Here is a 23,063-nt window from a genome sequence, read left to right as displayed (position 1 = left end):
ATTCATCTAGACATTATAATTATAATCTCTATAATACAATAATGTGTTTTAAAAGATTTTTCTGTAAGTTTTTGTAAAAACATACTGTAGTTTAAAATGTTATTCCTGAACATTCGGTCCCACTGCGGATTCCCATGGATTTTAAGATAATCCGCAACTTGCTGTTAGTTAGGTTCCAAATGAGAACCTGCGAATTTTCCGAGCCGCGAATTATCGGTGGTTGACTGTAGTTCAAAAAGGAAAAAGGGATAAAAATCGCAAACGAGTTGTTTTTAGGTGAAGGAACACCTTTACTAATCAAAGTGCAAAAATTATAATTTTTTTAATAAATATCTAATGCCTAATCAATGACTAGTCTAATGTGAGTTATGCACTTTCGCATAAAAAATAATTGACAAATCAAAACGCTTTGACTGGACACTGCATTCTCAACAAAAGTGTGTGGTTGTTTATACACCGTTCACCATTCAACGTTCAAATCGAATAGAACATCAGCAGATCTACTCTAAAATATAACACCTCGGTTATTTCATATGACACTTAAATCGTGACATTGGTAATAAAGTTTAATTGTGCATTAACAATTTTCCATTTCCAATCCTGGTGCTAACTAGCATTAGCAATGTCACACGGTGAGCAATGTTACAGTACAATTATGTAAACTAAAGATATGTTATTATTAACTGACCTCTACATGCTTGCGGAGGTTTGATGTCGAGAAGCTGCCAGTTCAGTCGCTTTGGGTAAACACAGCTTACACTGCATAATAATCTGATCCCTTTCTTGCGTTAAAGGTCAAAGCAGTCGCTTAAATATGGCCAATGGTTGTTTCATAAGAAAAGTCGTCGGTATTTCGCTTTCAGCTGGGTCTGCGTCGCTGGCGTCTGTCTTGTCTTTTCATCTTTCTTTCATCTTTTTGTGTGTTTTACTTACATTTATAGAATTTGACAGACACACTTATACAGAGCGATTTGCAATTAAGGGCCTTGTTTAGGGGCCCAGGAATGGCAGTTTGGTGTGGCTTGGATTTAAACTCATGACCTTCAGATACAAAGTCTAATGCATTAACCACTAAGCTGCCACCTCCCTCTTATCACATATACATTGCAGTACAGTGAACTTGTGCACAGTAGAGAGGCCTTGCTCACGGGCCCAACAGTGGCAGCTTAGATCTTTTTTATGACTTTAGTGCTATAAAAAAGTTAGCACTCAGGTATTCTTTAACTCAAATCAGAATCCAGTCCCACACTAGCGTATTAGCTTGAACAACCAAAAAGAGCAATAAAACACAAAATCATATATGTTAAGGCTAATATTAGGAATGGTTGCTAGTTTATATTTTTACCTGACAATAGATCCTGAAATAGTGCCAGGCTAAAACAAGTAGACTGCAGTTATGGATTAAAGTAATCGGCTAACTAGCCTAGCAAGCAGCTAGAAAGTGAAGAACTAAGCTAGTTATTGTACATGTGCAGTGAGGTTTGAGGTGTCTGTAAACCAGTTTATTTTCATCTAGGAAACAACTCTGGCTAATCTAGAAGCTCTAGAAAGAGCTTTATTGAGCAAGTATGTTTAAACTTGCAATAAATTTGTTTTGGTGACAGAAGTTTCCAGTTGCATTTAAAAAAAAAAAAAAAAAAATTATACATAAAAATGTGTGATCTGTGAAAATAAATATGGCTGAAAAGCTCCCACCATGAAGATGCTTTCACATATTGGTTACTTCGATCCTTCAAAATCTAGATACTGTATAGAGTATAGATCAGAATATCATAATCAGTATATTGATCAGAAACAGATCCTCGTCCTCACCTGCTTGTTCATGAAGATGTAAATGACAGGGTTGATGACGGTGCTGGTCTTGGCCAAGAGCGAGGGAACGATGCTGGCCTCAGCTGTCACCAGACCTGGCGCTCCGAACGTAGCCAGCAGCGCCATGATGCCGTATGGGAGCCAGCAGAGCAGATAACACAGCACCATCGTGATGACCATGACGAGGACACGCTGCTCACGCTTACGGCTGGTCGAAGTTGTCAAGCTGCTCACCTTCAGGACCAAAAAAATAAATACAGTTTTGTCAATCCAGCACAAGTGAAAGTTCTGCGTAATAATGTATAATGATGATAATCCGAATGCACTGCAATATTCAACCTCTCAATATTCCGTTTATGCGAATGATGCAGAAATAATTCAGTCATCTGTCGTGCACCGAGAGAAAAACGCCTGACGCCTCGTTTCTGAGGTAATGAGGCACCAAACTGCACTGCATTTCAATTATTCTCACTTCAATTATAACTGTTATGACTGTTTATAGCAACGCAGCAGTTCAATACTGTCAAAAGTAATGTTCTCTCTCTCTCTCCCTCTCCCTCTCTCTCTCTCTCTCTCTCTCTCCCCTTTAGCTGTCTCACACCTGTCCTCTCACTCTTTCTCTCTCTCTTGCTTGCTCTCTCGCTCTCTATCTCTTTCTGTCTTTTGCTTTCTTTCTCCCTCTCTTTCATTCTCTCCTTCTCTACCTCACATTCTTTCTAACACTACCACTTTCTCTCCACTGCTCTTGTTTGCTCTCTTTCTCCCATGCTTTCTCTCTCTCTGTCTCTCTCTCTCTCTCTTTCTCTCTCTTTTCTCACCTTACTTTGTCCCTATCTCTATTTCTCTTTCCCTCTCTTTCTTTCTGACTCTATTTTTATTTCTCTCTCTCTCTCGTGTTTGCTCTCTCTCACACTTGCACACATCACACATCTTTCTATCTCTCTTTTGTGCTCTCTTTTATCCTCTTATCTCTGTTTCTCTCTCACTTATTTTCTCCCTATCTCACATCAATTTCTTTTGTTGTCTCTCTCTCTCTCTCTCTCTCTCTCTCTCTCTCTCTCTTTTCTCACCTTACTTTGTCCCTATCTCTATTTCTCTTTCCTCTCTTTCTTTCTGACTCTATTTTTATTTCTCTCTCCTCTCTCTCGTGTTTGCTCTCTCTCACACTTGCACACATCACACATCTTTCTATCTCTCTTTTGTGCTCTCTTTTATCCTCTTATCTCTGTTTCTCTCTCACTTATTTTCTCCCTATCTCACATCAATTTCTTTTGTTGTCTCTCTCTCTCTCTCTCTCTCTCTCTCTCTCTATTTTTCCCTCTCTTTATCTCTTTTCTCTCTCGCATTCTTTCTCCCTATCTAATCTCTCTTCCTCTTGCTTTTGTTCTCACTCTATCTCTCTCTTCCTCTCTCTCTTGGTTGCACACTCACTTTTGCACACTCTGTTTTCTTTCCCTTTATCTCTTTTTTCTTTTTCGCTTTCTTTCTTCCTATCCCTATCTGCCTTTCTCTTGCTTTCTTTCTAACTCTATATCTCTTTCTCTCCCTCTCCCTTTCTCTCTTTCTTTCTCTCTCTATCTCTTTCTTTTTCAGGGCTTGAGGCCTTGAGTGTGGAGGCTTGAGGCCTCCACACCCCACCTACATCAGTACCAGAGTTTCCTATCACTGAAATCTCCCTGAAATATCACAAATCTTCACAAAAATCAAGTGGAACATCTTCCCAGAAGAGTGGAGGCTACTATAACAGCGAATGGGATCTTCAAAAAACACATATATGTTTGTCTGTATAGTGTATTCATCTGACACAATTCATACTTTTTGGCTTCACGCATGCATAAATGACCTGCCACTTCTGCCTTGTCAAGTTTTATCTATTTATAGCTACATTAAATGGTGCATGACAAAAAGTTTATTTTTAAATCACTTAGATTTCCAGATCTGGTCCTGGAGTAGCAGGAGTTCTGCACATTAGACTATTTTCTCTGCTCTAATACTCCCATTCTCACTCTGACTGTTTTTTGCAGAGGTTGAAAGTATAAAAGTACAAATACTTCCTTACTGTACTTAAGTTAAGTTTCTGGTATCAGAAACTTTTTACTTTTACTCATTACATTTTTTTACAGAAATGTCTGTACTTTCTATTGAATTCATACTTTTGAAGTTTTTAATACTCTAATCAACATGGGCATGAACAAACAGTGATGCTTTATGCAAATGTGTTTATTGTTAGTAAAACAAAAACCCAACATAGAGCATGAATTTTAAATATTCTTGCAAATGTTTTTAACTAATTATGTTTTTTTAATATATATAAATTAATTAAATCTTCAGGCCACTGAACCGAACCTTGGCTATGTTTCCACACGGATGGTTAATGAGGTGATACCGAGAAACTGTACCTCTTTTAACTTCCATACGAATTGCAGAATTAGAGAATATTTGTTTGTTTATTATTCGATTATTTGAAAGTAGTCATTTAGCGATTTCTATTCATGTATTTATTATGTCTGTGAGGCAAGTTTTCACTGAGATTCAGGTTGTTTTATTTATGTGTCTGTGAAGAGAGGAGGCAGAGAGCGCCCCCTGACTGTTTTCTTTATTTTACAAAAGCACAGCGTTTTGTTGTTATTATGAGTGTACAAAATAAAAGTTGACCCTTCACAGGTTCGAATGATGTATTGCTGTTATCTGTACGATCATAAAAGAAAGATTAAGTTAAATTCATCTCAGCGTTATGAGGAAAAAATGCCACAAAACGCGCTGGCGCGTTTGTCGACCCCAGAGGGTTAATTCCCGGGATGTTGATCTGATGCTTGGTCCAAAAAAAAAATAGGTGGAGTTTATTATTTAATTTCTTTTTATATCTGATTAGGATACATGAATAAACATGCTTTATTTTGACAGCCCTAATTTATATATCAATACAAAACGAATTTCAAATTTGTTAACTAATGAATGTATTCAGGCTGAACATCCACCATATAAAACACAAGCAGAAAAAAGATGATGATCATGTGATCAGGAATGTGTCTGTTCTCACTCATGTTTTCATCACTGACTCCCTCTGTCTCATCCACGTTAACCCCAGACTTCTTACTGCCTTCTGTCTGCTGATTGTGAGCTTCATAAACTAGTTTACGTCTGTGGTGCGTGAGAGACAGGAAATGACACACCAGCGGTAGATTGAAAAAGCCATGCAATGACAAGAAACAGGTTGATGAGCTGAAAAATACGAAGAAAACATATTGACATTTCACTGAAAATCTACTTAAGCACTATATCAAAGTCATCGTTACTTCTCACCTATGCCTGTGACTGACAGTTATAAACAGTCATTATAACTCCTACTGCTTTTCCTGGACCATATTAATATATTCAGGAGCACAGGAGGGTAAAAGTTCAGCGTTGTAAAAGCGAGACTCTCGTATGGAGGAAGCTCATGTCCAACTGGCTTGTGTTCAGCTCTGCCTGTTTAATATTCATTACTGCAATGTGGCATCAGATTAATAAGTGATCAGGAATCTAAATTTGAGTGAGTCATTCCATGAAATCTGGAAAACTTAAGTAATTAACGTGGGCTGGAAACTGAGACGTACGTGGGTTCCGATCTTGAGTGTTACGCATCAAATGGTTTTCGAATGGTTTGTTCGCTGGAATCAATCAAACGTCAAGTCCAAATTTAGATTTCAGTACAGGATTTCATGAAAGGAAATGATGTTCATGAAACATCCGAATTCCTGCTGTTTGTTTTTACTGGCTGACCTGCAGTGGTATTTGAGTAAATGTACTTTGTTACTATACTGTTGTTGTTTTTTTGTTTACCAAAAATTCCAAAAACTTTGAGAACCGGCTTTTATTGAAGTTGAATAAAAATATCGGACCTCTGGGAGACGGAGAGGTGCATCACCTCCCAGTCAGCTTTGAATGTTCTGTTTTAGTGTATCTACAATATTTTTTTTTATTGTATTTGTCCATTAAATATTAAATGCTCTTCTACTTTGTGACATGATACTGTCATTTTATTTGTTAATTGAAGCTCCTTCATTTTAAAATATTGGTTTACTACATTACGTCTTTTTTTTTTTTTTGATCGACATGTTTGTTTCATTTTAGCATGTTGAAGAGCCTGTTGTGTTGATCTTGGTTAATGCACTGTTGTGAATGGATGATTCGATTTCCGTATCGGCACACGAGAGGTTTTTTCCGACATGTTCTGATACGGAAAATGAGGCAGGGTCGGATATTTTGAGTCGAGAAGCAGCGAGTCTGTGATCCGACTCGAAATTGGCGGCATGGGATCGGCGTTGTCCAACCTGCGGCTCAGAATGCGTTCGTTCGCACTGCACCGTGATAAATTTTATTTACCAAAAAAAATTCAAGCGAACAATTAAATAATAGGATGTGCTGGATCAAGTGCTATTTTTCTAAGCTTTGTGGACAAGGAGGTAAATTTCATATTGTTTTTCATCTCATTCATGCTGAGGCTTTGAAAATCTGCATAATTTATACACATATTTATTGCAGTCTTGTGCACTTGTCTAATTTTTTTCTCTTTTTTTTCAGCAAAACAACGTACTATCAGCTGCCTGCTACACCCTCTGGCTCGCTAATCGTCGAGCTCCACAGCAGCAACTATTGAACACAGCGTGTTAACTCATCAAAACAACCCCCCTGGTGCAGATTACTGTACATACGCTGTCCCCGTGTCATATTTTATCATACCAAAAGGTTAAATCTAAACAATAAAACACCCATCTGGTGAGCACGGCTTGGCAAAGCGGCTGCTCTTTCAGCTAAACAACGTTCCTGCCTCAGCATCTTTATCTCCAATAAAGTAGAAATCCTCAAACTAGCACCAGAAACGAAAAGACTCACAAAAAGGAATTGGAAGTCTGGCTGGCTTCGGACCTAATTATATGTGTACAATAAATCCTTGTGCAAAAGAAATGAAAGATTCAGCTATCAGTTAGAAGGAGTTTCTCAGCACACGCATCGAGATCCGTAATCCCAGCAGGAGATGCAGGTGAGATTCATAAGTCTGACAAACGACGGGGCCCGTTGCCTGATATTTATGAGAGCCGCGAGTCGTTATCCCGTCTCGCTGGCCCTCGGCATGCCGGCGCACTGCGAACAGAACGCCTCTGAGCAGAATTATTAATTCAGGAACGGGAGGTGAGAACGAGGCTGTGTGGAGAAACCACGGCCAAACATGAGGCTTAACAGGATAAACACTGACACGTGTCAATTATCTCATAAAGTTCTCTGCTGGCCAGACACACAATCCAATTCAGAAATTTGTGATAAAACCTGATTCGATTACTGCTTCTGGAGGGAGCATCACACAGCCAGGGTTTGGTCTGTTAGCTCAAGAGACGAAACATCTACAATACCCAATGTGACTTTTACATTTACACAGATTACAAAGAGAGGTCATAGGAACTGAAAGTTTCTTGATAAACAGCAACACAACTTTTAAACCACTATAAACATCCTGCATAATAAATTCTGGTACTCTAGAAAAAATACACTACAGTATATGGACAAATGTTTGTGTACATCTGACTGAAAGATTTGAACATTCCTTATCATCCCATTCCCCATTCAATCCCATATTTGCTGTTATAGTAACCTCCACTTTTCTAGATGTTTTACTAGCTTTTGTGGACATTTGTGTTCATTTATCCACAGTAAAGCTGAAGTGAGGTGAGGAGGCCTGGGGTGCAAGGACCCACCATTATTTCTGACTTGCATCCATAAACACTAATACTGCACTAATGTAAATCCCACACTGTTCATTTCATATGTGTTACATTAACACAATTAATAAGGATCACTATTTTGCAACATTGCATCTAGTAATTATACAGAAAAATTATCATTTACACTGCTTTACTTACATTATTATATACACTGATGATCTTCCACACACTTCCAACTCTTGTAAAGCAGATCATTTTAGTTTCTAATCCATAATATGCAGCAAAAGTGTTTATATTTTTATGATTGGATGGATGGATGGATGGATGGATGGATGGATGATTAGCTATCTGTCTCATTTCTCTTTCCATATTTCTCTAGCTTGATTTCTCTCTATTTTTCTCTTTCACTCTATCTTGCTTGCTCTCTCACTTCCTCTCTTGCTCTTTCATTATGTCTCACTATTTTTTGCTCTCTCTTCATCTTTCTCTCTTTTACTCTATCTTGAATGCTCTCTCTCTCTCTCTCTCTCTCTCTCTCTCTCTCTCTCTCTCTCTTTTTCTCTCTGTCTTTTTAATAACTGCATGTCAATGGCTCAAGCCTTTATTTTTACTTCTAAAATGAAATACAACACTGTGGTATAAGTGGAATATATACCTTCTTTCCCAACAAAATAATAGAAAAATAATGTCTCTCGATGTGGCAGCGTTCCCACGGTGGGTGTTTGTTCTTTTACTAATATTTCAATTATTCCTTATGTATTAACTGTAAATCTGAAAAAAACCTAAAAGCAAAATGTTGCCTTTTTCAAACACCTGAATCATTTTTAATATGTCGATCGATGAACAGAACAGAGGCCGTGTTACTAAACTTAAACTAAAATATATCTATAAATGGCAAAATCTTCACATTTTTGCTGGCAGAAAGAACGAGAGAGAGAGAGAGAGAGAGAGAGAGAGAGAGAGAGAGAGAGAGAGAGAGAGAGAGACTCCTGCAGCCTACATAAGACCCGGTTAAGGCAAATGTATGCTAATTCCATGCACCACCCACAACGCTGAACATTGAGAATCTCATCACGCAGTCATCAGAGCACACCAGCTGAAGTGGCATAAGTTTGTTCGCTCCCTGCAGCAACAGGAGCCAAAATGTTGAGCGTGACAGGCGCCTTGTCCAAAATGGCGCGTTGATGGCAGCGCATTGGCACTGTACAGAGACACACGTCTCCGATCTGAAGCTTCACAAGAAGCCCACATGGCAAGCTCTTTCCTCGCTCAACTCCTGAAAACTCTTGAGGTAACATGGACTTACAGTGCGGCTCACATGTAACCCTTCTGCTCACCAAACTACCCCCAGATCTATGCCAAATTCAGACGACACATGCCTTATCAGTTTACACTCTACTGGATCTAGCAGAGTGGCTCAACTTTGAATCCTGGCATCAAGACTGTGAGGACCTGACCAACCAAGACCAGGCCCAATCCAGACTTCTGTCCAACATGGACAGAAGTCTGAACCCCCAGAACCCCCGAAGCAGCAGCCCAGGTACCTCCACCCTCAAATCAGTCCAAACCAGCATGGCGATCTGTGCCCATACTGTAACAGTACAGAACATTACTTAAGCCAGTGTAACTCTTTCCAGACATTTAGTAATGTGGAGATGATCAAATGGATCAAAGACAACAAACGTTGTTGGAAATGTGGGCGATCACACAACAACCACTGGTCCAGTGGGGCATGATGCAATGCTGAAAACATAAACGAAACGTTTGTTATAAGTGTGTTTGCTTCACATTACTACGAGGGAAAGCGATTGATTTGTACCAGCTTTTTTGGCAGAACAAGGTCTGCTCAGAGGTTCTCAGAGTTCGCTTGCCGTTATGCCGCTCCCAGCATTATTCATTTTACACCAAAGTGGTTATTTGAGCAAAAATCACACTTGCAAATGTTGTGCTGTTGTATTAAATATCAGGCGGTAGGAACGAGCCCGTGGGGAATCACAGCTGTGCTGAAATTCAGAAGAACACAGCGCTCGGGAGTGTGATTATCGCTATTATACAACACTTTTACATATACATTTTTAACCAATATTATATGCAAAATCGCCTAGTTATAAATAAATCCCGGAGAAGCCACACCCGTTGTTAATCCATCGGATAACTTTCTTACAGTGATTCGTACCTCCTGGTGAAAATCTGTATCTTTTCTTTCTTTTCAGCTTCCCCAAATAAGCTTTCATAGTACTAGAAGTGATACTAATGCACTGATATAAACTGAGGCAGATCTTTTCCTCACAACCGTCACCTCTGGTTCACTCTTTAACGATACATTTATTACTTTCAAATCAAATTTTACTCTCTATACATTTTATAGACAAAAGTTTGTGAACACCTGAGCAATAGATTCGTATTTGCATCGTATTTTATATCCCATTCTACATTTAGTCTTCGTCTGCTGTTATAATAACCTCCACTCTTCTGGGAAGATGTTCCACTAGATTTTGTAAAGTCAGGTACTGTGTAGATGAGAAGGTGAAGAGGCCTGGAGTGCAGTCAGCATTTCAATTCATCCCAAAGGTGTTCAGTAATGTTTCAGCTTTATCGCAGGAGATCTTTTACACACTTCCAACCTATGGAAAGCACATCTTTGAGGAGCTGGATTTGTTGGAACAGGTTTGGATCTTCTAGTTCCAAGGAAGGGAAAATGTAATTCTACCATATCCAAAGACAATTGTGTGACTCCAGATTTATGGGGAATAATATGACAGTATCCACAAGATCCCAATCTCCATTATTAAAAGGAACTATACAACAAAATTTACTAAATGAAACTGAAATAACCTTCAGATAATTAGAATATTTGTGAGTGAGCTATTGCTATTAGGGAGGATAAGATTCACCCCGATACACTGCATAAAAGTTGACGATCTGATGCATCGATTTCAAAGTGTGTATCGGATATAAATTGGTATTTGATTCGCGATGCATCGTTTTTTAATATATTTGCATCTGTAAAAACAATTTATTCATATATAATTATCAGTAATTATCAGATACTTATTATTTAGAATGTGAGCAATAGTTTGTGACCAATATTTGATATGTAGACTGATTTCTCTTCGCTAAACCGTTTCTCGAGGCGTGTCCTGAGAGTCACAAAGAATACAGATTAACATGGCAGAGGTAGAGCTGTAACTTCCTGGAGACAGAACAGGAAAAGAACGTCTGGTTTTATTAAAAAAAAAATATTATTTATTTATTTTTATTATTATTTTTTTTTACAAAGGCGAGCCACTGAGAACAACTGTAAGTAAATTGATAATTTTGCTGTCTGTCTGAACCAAAGAGAGAGAAGTGAACTATCAGTACCATAGTGAATTGCAGCATAATATTTTTTCCATTGCATCTTTTTGTGCTGGGTAATATCACATCGAGAAAGGGGTGATAAATAGACTTGTTTTTTTTAGACAGACAGACAGACAGACAGACAGACAGACAGACAGACAGAAAGACAGAAAGATAGATAGATAGATAGATAGATAGATAGATAGATAGATAGATAGATAGATAGATAGATAGATAGATAGATAGATAGATAGATAGATAGTAAGTACACGTGTACACCTGGTGTGCTGCATTTCTGAACATCGTAATCCTGACACTGTAATCATTTTGCATTCTCATGTACACACGTCTATTACTATACTACTTTTTCTACAGCAATTCTTTTATGAAATATTATCATAAAAAGCTGTGAGATCTTTTTTTCATTGCATTCGTTGGTGTTCCTTAAAATACCAATGAATTATTGATTCGATTTTCTTGTTTATAAAAGCAGACAGGGTTTGCTCCTATTTTCTGTGTGTCTTTGTGTGTGTGTGTGTGTGTGTGTGTGTGTGTGTGTGTGTGTGTGTGTGTGTGTGTGTGTGTGTGTGTGTGTGTGTGCGTGTGTGTGTGTACTAAGAAGCACAGCCAATAACCTTCACAGTGATTAATTCTACACCAGCTCTTGTTCTGTTCAAAGTTTCCCTGATTGGAATCGTTGCTTTTGCGGCTCCAAAATGTAAAAACTCTCACAAACTGCAGTAAAGATTTGAATCTGATTTTTTTTTTTATCTCACAGCTGCGCTTTTACAAGTGAAACTTTTACGAGAAACACACAAAAAAACGCCCAGGAACACTTTACATATGGAAAATGGCAAATCTGAACAATTTGATAAGATACATAAGTTACATTTATAGCATTGGGCAGATGCCCTCATCCAGGTTCATGTGACTGCTGGCAAGCAGAAAAGTTTTTCTAGTAATTTGTCCAGTAGCAACCAAGAACATTCAGCATGCAGTAAAGGTTTTCTCAATGGGGGTGATCTCCAATCTGATGGCAGGAAGGACATGTAGCACCTTAGACTGTGAACTCACTTACAGATGTTGGTGTCTCCCACTCATGAGTTAAATATGATTTTAGCAACAACAACAAAAATGCTTTCCTATAATAAAAATAATGAAAACAAAAACTAAAATTTGTGTAATTATTTTTAATAAAACAGACCTTTACTCAGTACTTAGTTGAAGCACATTTGGCAGCAGTTAATGCCTCAAGTCTTTCTGGGTATAAAGCAACAAGCTTTGCACATCTGGATTGGGGATTTTCTGCCATTTTTCATGGCAAATGCTCTCAAATTGAGTCTGGTTGGATTGGGACCACCAGTAAACAGCCACTTTCAGGTCTCTCAGGAGATGTTCAATATGGTTAAAGTCAGAGCTCTGGCTGGACCACTTAAGGAAATTCACATTCTCAGAAATGGCAAGATCTTACACAGCAGCGACCTTCATTACACGCACCACCCTGTGCTTTAAGTGTACATAATGTCTAGCGCATTAAGTAACAGCTGGACCTTCACGTCAGTTTCACACTATTAACCATATGTCTCAAAAAAACACATCTGCTCTGTTCTTCTTCATCCTACTGTCTGCAAAAACCTGAAAAAAAACTAAGCTTTTATCTCGGACTTTGAAGTAAACAACAAAGTGCTCATTATCGCTGGCTTTTATAGTTTTCGCTCGACCAGAAATCACAAAAGAGCGCAGAAAAATTGTCTTATGGATAATAACGAGTAAGAGTTAAGTAAGTAAGTAAGTAAGTGTTATTATAGGAAATAAGAGACAGAAAAAGCAAGAAATCAATCAAGAATGGAGTTCTGTTAAATTCTCAATTCTGATTGGTCAGAAGGTTTTGATTGATGTTGAACAACAGCAATTCTGGATGAAATTCTAATCACATTAACATTATTGTTTCTATGGTAACAAAGTTTTCATAGAGACTTGGTGGCCAAAAATAAAAGTTGAAAAATGTATTATTATTATTGTTATTGTTATTATTAACGCTTTGGAAAGCGTTTTCAAAAAGGTCTCTCAGTGTGGGCGGAAGGCCAAGAACGTAGAGAGAAATAGACAAAAATGTATTAGTGTGAAAACGGCCTGAGGAACATCAACAGCAACAGGTTCAGCTAATTATTAACCTGAGTGTTAAATTTTCTAGAAGGTTTCTTTAGTGAAGAAGGTTGAAAATACTAAGCAGTGGTGGAAATGGAAAGATAGACAAGAAAAAGGCATAAAGCAGCCTTTAACCAAAAACATGACTTGCATCTAAAGTATGAATTTGTCTCTTTAGGCAGGTAACATGCCCTGGACCTCATTTGTATTATATGTGCAGATAAATAAGCTAATGAGTCAATGAAGCTCTCAGAATTGCTTTAGCATCTTTGAAACTAAGCCCCCAGCATTGAGAGACCAAACCCACTGGACCATTTTAAACAGAAAACCCACATGAGAATATTTTCTAAATAAATCTGGTCAGTGGTTGAAGAACCGTGGTCTAATCATTGATATAGTGACGTTTTCTTTTCATAGATTCACTCATTGAAGTCTTTTTTTTCGCCATGAGAAAGTCTTCAGACTGTGTTTTCTCATAAAATAACACCTTGTTACTCAGAAAACAGGAACTAGAAATGGATCAAATGACGACTTTGTTAATGATTTTTAAAAAATCCAAGCGATGCCAATATGCTGTGATCTGCGAGGATGAAAAAATAGAAAACACACCTGGATGTGGTGTTGAATTAAAATAAACAGCAGTGACTTCCTGCCATTGATTATTCTCCTGCCCCCAAAAAAGCAGCTGTTGCGCCAAAACCCATAACTCACAACACTGCAAATAGAACAAAACGCTGCAGGGAAGCAGCTTTGTCCCTGATTTGCAACCCCCCTATTGTTTCCCGCTTCCTCTGTTGGGTTATTGGTTAGCAGGGGTGTCAGGGGTGTGAAGGAGATTCATTATGATCACTCTCGCTTTGGCGTACAGTCGGAGAGGTGCTTTATTAAACGGGGAGATTTGTGGCGGCTTCATGAAGACGAGAAGAGTGTGCGTGAAGGGAAAAGGTGAGGGAAGCGTTTCAACACAACAGGGTGTTATTAATAAGCAGAGATACAGACTTCACACTGGTGTTATTGGACTCAAATTTTATTCAAAACCCTGCTGATGTTTCATTGCCTGGGCATTGGCATAATTAAGGAAATAAAAGGTGTGTTCCAGGTTCGGTGCTGATTTTTGTCAATAATGTGTCTGTTTTCAAAGACATGATCTTCCAGACTATTGGCTTTCAATGTTCAAGTTACTGAACATGTTTGGAGTGGTGGACAGTAACGAAGTAAATGGAATTTGTTACTGTACTTAAGTTTTACTTTTTACTCAATTACATTTTTACCTTCAATTATATCATTTAGACAGCTGAGAAGTTGACGGATAAGGGCCTTGCTCAAGAGTGGCAGCTTGGTAGAGCTGGGATTTAAACTTGTGACATTTTGGTCAAAAGTCCAACCTCCTAACCACTGAGCGCCCACTTTCGGTGTGTGAAGGCTGAAATGAAAGAACTTGTGTGTCCTATACAGATCTCCTCAATCCTACTGAACACCATTGGGATGACCTGGAACATCAACTAAACCCCAGACCTCCTCATCTAATGCTCTTGTAGCTGAATCCCCCACAGCTACACTCCCAGAATCTAGTGAAAAGCCTTACCAGAAGAGTGGAGCTTATTATAAGGAAGACTCATGGAGGATTCTCAACCCTGGAGCAGACAAATTTGTGGAATCCTGCCAACTTCCCGCAGACTGAACAAGCTGCTCGGATCAGTGGTGAAATGTTTGAATCCAACCGGATAGAGGTCTAGTTGACATTACTCAACTTCAAAATAACCACACCTAAAGGACTGAGAACCTCCAGGACACACCATCCTGTATACCAGAGAAGCTTTTCGAACCAGGCGTCTTACCTGCTTGATTGCATGCAGCAGCTTCCCATAAGAGTAGACTATGACAAGGAACGGGAGGATAAGGCAGAAGATGAAGAGGCAGATGATGTAGGAGATGTTGTTGGTCGTCTTGGCTGCCCAGTCCACTGAGCATGTGGTTCCGGGCCCCTCGGGTCCGTAGCGACTCCAACCGAAGAATGGCGGCAGAGTCCAGATGAGGGAGTAGACCCAGGACAGCACAACTCCCAGTGCAACTTTTCTGTAGTTGGTGACATCAGGCTTGGTCGGGCACATCATGGTGCAGTAGCGCTCATAGGAAAGCACCGCCAGGGAGATGAGCGACACAATACCTAGAAAGAGGCATGATGGGATACATTATCATTATACAATGATATAAAGTTCAAAGAGAATCCCAATCCCAATTCCAAAAAGGTTGCAGGGATTTAAAGTAAGGAGTAAAGTAGAGGATTTGATACAATGTGCACAGAAAAAGAGAGCGCTGGGTTTCTATTTCTATTCAAATACAACAATCAGCACTCAACCAGGCAATCACTGCACTGCTGTAGATGAATGCTCCTTTGATTCAGAGGCGTAACAGCACCCGGACCACAGACGGATCTGGGTTTTGGCTCATATTCAAACGTCGTTACAAATATTTTTGTTTTAACGATTCCATTTTAATTGGAGGCCTGGAGAGGAGAATAGCGAAGTGGCCCGATTTCGAGTGGACAAATCTGAACAACCGGATCAAAACAAAGCTCTTCTGTCTAATGCCAGACCTGCACAAGTTTCATGGCAGTGTAATCGCACGCCAAATCTACTGGATATCATGAAAGGCTGTTTTGATAACAACATTATGTCGATTACCCTGGTGAAAACAAATGCTTTGGATGTCAGCAGGGTATACGTTTAGCGGGTATTTGCTTTGCTTTGTTTGCTTTAGGCACAGGCACGAGCAAATTCATGGCAATTAAGAACCAGTCAGACTCTTGGGGGGAACCATTCTGCAGTGTGCTCTGATCGTTTTAACTAAAGGTCTGCTGAGCATGTCAGATCCTCGCGCTTACGGCTAGTCCACCACACAAGATCTCAGTGTGTAGCTACTGTTCAGACAATATTTAGTGCATTTAAATGCAGATTTACTTTGTAGCCACTTTAAACGTGTTTTATTGCTATAATTATCTCATGCATGTCAGTTTGGTGGAAGACAAAAATGCCTGTGGAAAAAAAAATGGTTCTTGTGCCTTAAAGTTCAGGTGCTCAGTGTTGTAGCGCCAGGGCAACAGATGGTGGTGAGATGTCTGTGTGATGTCCAATGGGATGGTTGTTTTGGTACTCTAGTGGTGTAGAGTTTGTGAAGAATGGGCAGAGGAGCACCAATATTCTTCTCAGGAGTCCGGACTCTCCTCTGTAGTCTTCTAATGTCTGATTTGGTAGCCAAAGCATAGAGTAATCAATGTACGCAGGACAAACTTAAGGTCTGCTGAGAAAAATCCGCATCACCATCACTTATGGTAGGTCTAACTTTTTGAGCTGGAGACGGATGAACTTTCTCCGCTGAGGCTCCTTTTTAAATGATTGTTTATGTGGAAGACAATTCAGGTAGTTTGTGTCTCTTAGGATTACACAAATAGCTAAACCAGATAAATGCTAGTAAAATATTATTCGAAATTAAAGTGGTAAGCACCATTTTTATGGATTTCAATATCAGTGATTGATTTGTAATTGGCTGTAGAAAAAAAGATCTAGATGAATAAATAGGGAGCAGGGTGTCAAGATGAGATGAGCCAAATCTAGTGGCTTTTGACCGGAAGGTGCTCTCACAAAATTTGTTGTGTAGCCTCAGGTCAGGGCAGTTTTTGAGATTTTTTGGCATTCTGGATGAGATTCCTATTGTCACCATCCCACCATGGATCCCACCACAATGCTCCACCACACCATGCAACTCAGTTGCCTATACCTAGAAACTGAAGTTGTTATTGAGATAACCATCACTTTCTGTTTGGGGGGCTTTGCTTTTAGATTTATTTGTCCATCACATGCAAATCCTTTACCGTAGTTAATATTCTTCTGCTACCTTTTGTGGGGTGTAGTCTGACTATGACATGTACCAAAGTTTGTGATGATTGGACCAGTTTTGAACTAAAAATGCAGTTTAAAAAGAAAATCCAATATGGCGGAAAATCAAACTAAGCACTTTAGGAAATTGATGCCAAAGAGTGAGCTGAACTCGTTCCGACCCAGAGAGTTTAAAGATGCCTGGCTTTTTAATTGCATACCAGCAAAAAAGCAAAATACAAAATACAGCAAAAAATTCCTTTTGCGATCCTGTTCTGATCACAAATCTGACTTAGTTTTTTTTTTAATGATGCAGGTTTAAAGTGGTCTTAAAGGACTTATCCTTTTTTTTGTCATGAATCCATTAAGCAATTTGCTTTGCAGCATATGGTGAGAAAATCTCTGGAGCTCCAATTGATGAAAAATGGTGTTAATCGAATGCAAATGAAAAGAGAAGTCTGGAAAAAGGCATCCAGTGAAAACATTACAGGCTACTTCATGCTCATTAAATCTAACGCGATTAGAACCCCGCATTTCCTTATTGAACGGCTGACCTCCTTCTGCTGAACAAAACAGTCATCTTTTCAGCTTGCCGGATAAAAAAAACCAACAACGAGCGCTAATTACACTTTTTGTTTTTTGATAAGGTCGAAATCTCAATGCGAAGGCGAGCGTGTTAGAAGAATGCACTTCATTCTTGCCAAATCGCTGCTCTACCTCCAAACACATCTGCTCTCTGACTTGGTCCCCGGCTAATTCTGCATCGCTGCGCTCGATTAAAAAACATTTATGGTAATAAAATATCATTTTCTTTTCTTTATTGCCCCCAGTCCCTACAGATGTGGTTCGTTATTATCATGCCGTCTCTCACGGAGCACAAAGAACATTTAACTCAATTCTGTTATAGATTTGCACTGGGTTTTTTTTCCCCCTGAAAAAAATATATGTAAGACACATTGCATCCTAAGCTCATCAATACCAGATATTTGGACATCACACTGTGTAATAGACTCACGTAGATGCTGAAGTTGAAGGCACTCATAATTGCAGAGCTTCTTTGGATACAATAGAATTGAAATTTCCTTCAAATGAAGGACGAGACCCAAACCTGCATAAAGCCAGATCCATGAAGATATGACTTACAATGGAAGATCTTGAGTGTCCTGCTATAGAGCTCTGAGCGCTATAGACCTCAGACCTATAGCAAGAGATCTTCAACTCCAGCACATGCAAAACACATCCTCATGGAGTTTGCTTTGTATACACTGTCATGCTGGAAGATGTTTGGGTCTCCTAGTTCAAGTGAAGGGAAAATTTCATGGACTTTTCAGAAACTCTGTATAATTGTGTGCCTTCAGCTTTGCTATAACAGTTTGGGAAAGAACCACATATGGTTCATGGGAAAGTCAGGTGTCCCAATACCTTTGTCCACATAGTGTATGAGATAAATAATAAAAGGTACTCAGGTATCCAATGTGCTAATGCTACATCTGAAAGTAAGAAAAAAGCAACATAATGTCAAATTTGGAATCAAATTACAAAATTACTAAACTTCACCTTGTTTCTAATGTGGTACCTTCAGTAACAGCCCGGTACACACTCTCCCAGTTTAAGTGCAGATTAAAACCGTATCTTTTTAGCGAGTCCTACACATAACACACATCACATCATAACCTTGTGCTCCAGAACATCTGATCACATCACATTATCAACTCGTGCTGTTAATATCATGAACAGCAGCTACGCTAATTCCTCTCCACTGCTTCTCTTTCTCTCTCCATCCCGAGACATCCTGAGGATGCTCCAGCTCCAGTCACGTCCCACCTCATGAAGATTGTGGACCTTTAAAGAAGTAGATGCCTGCAAACATCCTGAACCATCTAGAGATGTACCGTGCCATTTGGATCCCACTTTTGGTACCTTTTTAAGCATCTTTTACTGGAAAATGTGGATCTGGAAGCATTAAATAACCCAAATGGACCTTCATGTCCTTTACATTTACCTTTCCAGGTAACAAAAACGTACTAAAGGTACCAAAGCTGTACGTGTGAAAGGTTTTACTATCCTGTGTGAATACAAGGTATTACACAGTTGCACCTCACAGTCTCTAAAAACGGTACTAAACTGGATCGTTCCATGTTATGGTATGGGTACTAGTGTATGATTTAAGATACAGATTTAAAGTAAGTGAAGGATTTTATGGGGATGCTTCAGTCATTCTAGTTTAAATCTACAAGCTAAAGGTACTAAAGGTACCAATGAATGAATTATGTGGATGCATTAGCGTTCAATGCATAGGTCGGGCTTATATACTGAAGGGTACTTGATGAAACCGAGCCTATGAAGAATGAAAGGTACCGTTTAGTACCCTGGAGTGCACATGCAACTTTGATTGCGAATGAATGAATGAATGGATGGATGGATGGATGGATGGATTGATGGATGAGAGAATGAGAGAATTGGCGCAGTGGACCCGATGTAAATTTCCTGAAATGTACCCCAGACCACGCGCACTCACCGAAGAGGGAATTAGCGAATCCGTACCACACGCACGCGGTGCGTCCGGCGAGCCAGCGTCCGCGCGTGCTGGCGGCGAGACTGAGCGGTGTGGCGAGCGCGCACACGAGCAGGTCGCTGAATGAGATGTTGACGAGCAGCAGGTTGATGGGGGAACGCAGCGCCTTGTGGCGGCCGAACAGCACGAGCGTCAGCAGATTGCTCGCGAAGCCGAAGGTGGAGATGAAGCCGAGGCACGCGGCCACCACCGAGTGTGCGGTGGGGCTCAGACTGAGCGCAGAGTCACGAGTCGCCCCGGGGTCCGAGACAGACCCCGGAGACTCGGAGCAGCAGCTCGCGCTCCCGTTGGACCAAACCATCGCCGGACCGCGCGCATTTGACACACTCACACACGCGCGGAGATCAAAGGGTTTTATTCGAGTTCAGTAGAGTAAGACGTGTGTGTGTGTGTGTGTGTGTGTGTGTAAGACATACAGTAGTTTTTGTACTTTATTCCTTGAGATGTGACAAGTTTGGAGTGGCTCTGCCCCACAGAGTGGTGATTGGACGCCCTCTCTTCATACACACACACACACACACACACACACACACACACAAATAGAGAGAAGACAGAGAACGAAAGAAAGAAAGAAAGAAAGAAAGAAAGAAAGAAAGAAAGAAAGAAAGAAAGAAAGAAAGAAAGAAATACTGTAGAAACATAGAGAAAGAGAGAGAGTGAACAGTTGTGTGAAGAGTTTTGTTTGTTTGTTTGTTTGTTTTTTGCAACAAAAAAAAAAAAAAAAAAAAAAAACATTGTTGTATTATAGGGACAAACCACAAGGTCATCACAAGGTCACAGATAATGCAGGTTTTGTGGATACATTTCGTCCTAACTAAGATATAAATAAATACACGTGTTCTCTCTCTCTCTCTCTCTCTCTCTCGCGTTCACACAATACACTTCCGCTATCTTTCACACACACACACACACACACACGCACATTTGCCTAAAAATATGAATCTGCCCAAAACCGCTTGAACAAAAGCAAAACAAATGGTAAAAAGGCCAAAAGATCACAATTCCTTCAATCACATGATTGATTTACCTAAAAGTCATAAATAAGACTTGTTGCTTTTGTTTATTCTGTAATAATAACATATCTGTAGTTTATTTTTACAACTACTAATATATAATACATCATAGTTTAGCTTTTTCTGATGCACATCTCCAGCCTTGCTGCAGTGGTAATGGTGAGAAAGTGCACTGCATAGTGAAATCTATAGCTGTAAGTGTAGGGTCTGAATTGGAGGACATTTTACTCCTGTCAGTGTTGGAGGACAGCTAGATTTATTTTTTACCTTAATTCATGCAGGTGTTTTATGGTGTCTAGATTCTTGACAGGCTCATATTACCCTAGAGCTTTCAGCAAGCTTAAATTAGACCCACCTCAGTGTTAATGAGGGGACACACTGTGCATGTAGGAACGTCCTTTTATAGTAAGAACATCACAAGACCGCTGTCCATGGTCCTGAATTTTCACTGTAGTTGCCTTTAAATAGAGGTGTAAAATTTAAACTTTCACACAATACAATACAACATGATACGATGATATAATATTATATTATATAATACACTATATGAAGAAAAGTATTAGGACACCTCACTATATGTGGTTCTTCCCCAAACTGTTATGTTAGGTTATTATAACAGCAAACGAGGACTTCATGTGGAATTAAATGTTCAAAAAACACACACGAATCTTATGATGAGTTGTCCAAAAACTTTGTAGACACCTGATACACCATTCCACATTTAGTGCCTATTTACTTTTATAATAGCCTCCACTTTTTTTGGAAAGAAGTTACAGTAGATTTTGTAGAGATTTTTGGAGATTCATCCAGCCAGGTACTGCCTCTCAGGCACTGATGAGGTTGAGGTGAGGAGACCTGGGGTTCACATTCAATGTTTAATAGAGTTGAGGTCAGAGCTCTATAGAAGGCCACTCAAGATCTTCCAACCCATATATGCTGCATATTAAATTGTGCATGCTGCATAATAGTGGCATTATGAATCGTTTTTTAAACATCCTCACTTCCATTTTCCTCTCAATTTCTTCTGAACTCCTTCTCTGTAGTGGATCGCAGATACATTGTAGTTTCCTCCAGAAGCAGTGAGATGAAAACCTATTGGGATGTACTATTGATCAGATGCACACAGAAGCGAGGATCCTATCGAATTGTTATGGGCTCTTTCTCAGGGGACCTAACAAAAGGTGCACAACAAAATGTCCATGCTGAAACAACACAATTAAACAAGCAGCATTGATTTAACATTGAGATGTTAAATACACAACGATGTGGAACTGAAATGGGGCTGTAAAAAGGCATTAATAGTGTGAAGAAGTGCAGTAAAAACTGATGCTATGAAGGGTTTAACATTAAATAATGACTATAGAGTGAGTTGGAAAAGCCACAGGGAAATATGGTGTCTGGAGCACAGTGAAGGACTACAGTTTTATTGATATTTATGAAGTCATAATTATGAGACACTATGTCATAACTTCAACACATACGTTATAATGTCAAGACTGACATACTATTTCATAATTGAGATACTAAGCCAGTACAAGATATTAGATCAGATTTTTGAGATACTGTCTCATCATCATCATACCAAATCACAATGTTGAGATACTATCTTTTAGTTTTGAGATAACAAGGTCCTAATTTTGAGATACTATCTCATAATTTCGAGATACCAGGTCAACGTTTTTATCTCATATCTCATTATTTTGAGATACTAAATCATAGATTGGGAATACTATTTCATAATTTTGAGATATCAGAATGTTAGGATTTTCTCTTACATTAGATCCATTGTTGCTAAGAGACTGAAACCAGAGGAATCAGCTATCCTGTGTACACAAACCTTTCAATAATTACAGAATCTCCTGCTAATAACTTTTTAGCTCATAATTATGATTTCATATTTAAAAATTATTATAAGTTTGTTTAAATCAGTGTTGCCAAGTGTATATTTTTTTCCCAAAAATCCATGTGAAATTTGTTTACTAAAATAACTATTAATTATGGCCTGGACCTATAAAGCAGAGTCCCACTGCAGTCTTATTTAAAAATTCAGTTTAGGGAGTATTGCAGAAATAAACACTTCAGTTTGAAACTTATTCAAGGAAACTATAAATCTTAAAATTATTATCTATTACTAAACCTTGGGTTTCTTCAGGCTTGTGGGTGTAATTTATCACTTTTTGTTGCCATGCGGTTTATAAATGTTATCATTTTTTTCAAGTCTGAGAGTTGAATCTCATTACTTTCGCACACCAGAGTAGGCTTTGTGTATTGAATAGGAGCTGGAGGCAAATAGATGCAGATGCAGAGTCTTTTGATTGAAGCTCTTCCCAAACACATGACTGTGATTGTACTTTACAGGAGTGAGATCTCATTTTAAAAAGCCTCCACTTGCGTTTTTTGAAACGTTTAAGTTTTTTGGTCGGAAGCAAAATGTTATTTCATTAAAAATAAAAATACATTAAAATAAGTATGACTTGTATTTCAGTATCTCTGCAATAAAAAGAGCTCAGATTTGAGCTACAGTCCATTCAGGATTAAATCATTGTGTTTGCCTGTCCATCTCGCATGCTTGTTTCAGACCGCCATTTAAGAGATGGGATTG

At 39.0% G+C, this 23,063-nt stretch overlaps 1 protein-coding gene across 2 annotated transcripts in view; it reads right to left on the bottom strand.

Moving 5' to 3' along the window:
• The window catches only part of tmtopsa (teleost multiple tissue opsin a), a 46,486-nt gene extending 26,694 nt beyond the window's left edge, over positions 1-19,792 (bottom strand). For both annotated transcript variants that reach the window (XM_046875846.1, XM_046875844.1), the window contains exons 1-3: positions 19,392-19,792; positions 14,837-15,165; positions 1,813-2,046 (exon numbers count right to left, since the gene is read on the bottom strand). In XM_046875846.1, the coding sequence (XP_046731802.1) occupies positions 1,813-2,046; positions 14,837-15,165; positions 19,392-19,749 (921 nt within the window). In that variant the 5' untranslated portion in view covers positions 19,750-19,792. The remainder of the gene's footprint in view (positions 1-1,812; positions 2,047-14,836; positions 15,166-19,391) is intronic.
• Positions 19,793-23,063: the final 3,271 nt, after the last annotated feature.

The sequence above is a fragment of the Silurus meridionalis genome, chromosome 20, assembly GCF_014805685.1.
Source record: "Silurus meridionalis isolate SWU-2019-XX chromosome 20, ASM1480568v1, whole genome shotgun sequence".
NCBI classification, from domain to species: domain Eukaryota; kingdom Metazoa; phylum Chordata; class Actinopteri; order Siluriformes; family Siluridae; genus Silurus; species Silurus meridionalis.
Note: the sequence above shows the minus strand (reverse complement) of the source record. Positions and strands in the feature narration are given on the sequence as shown.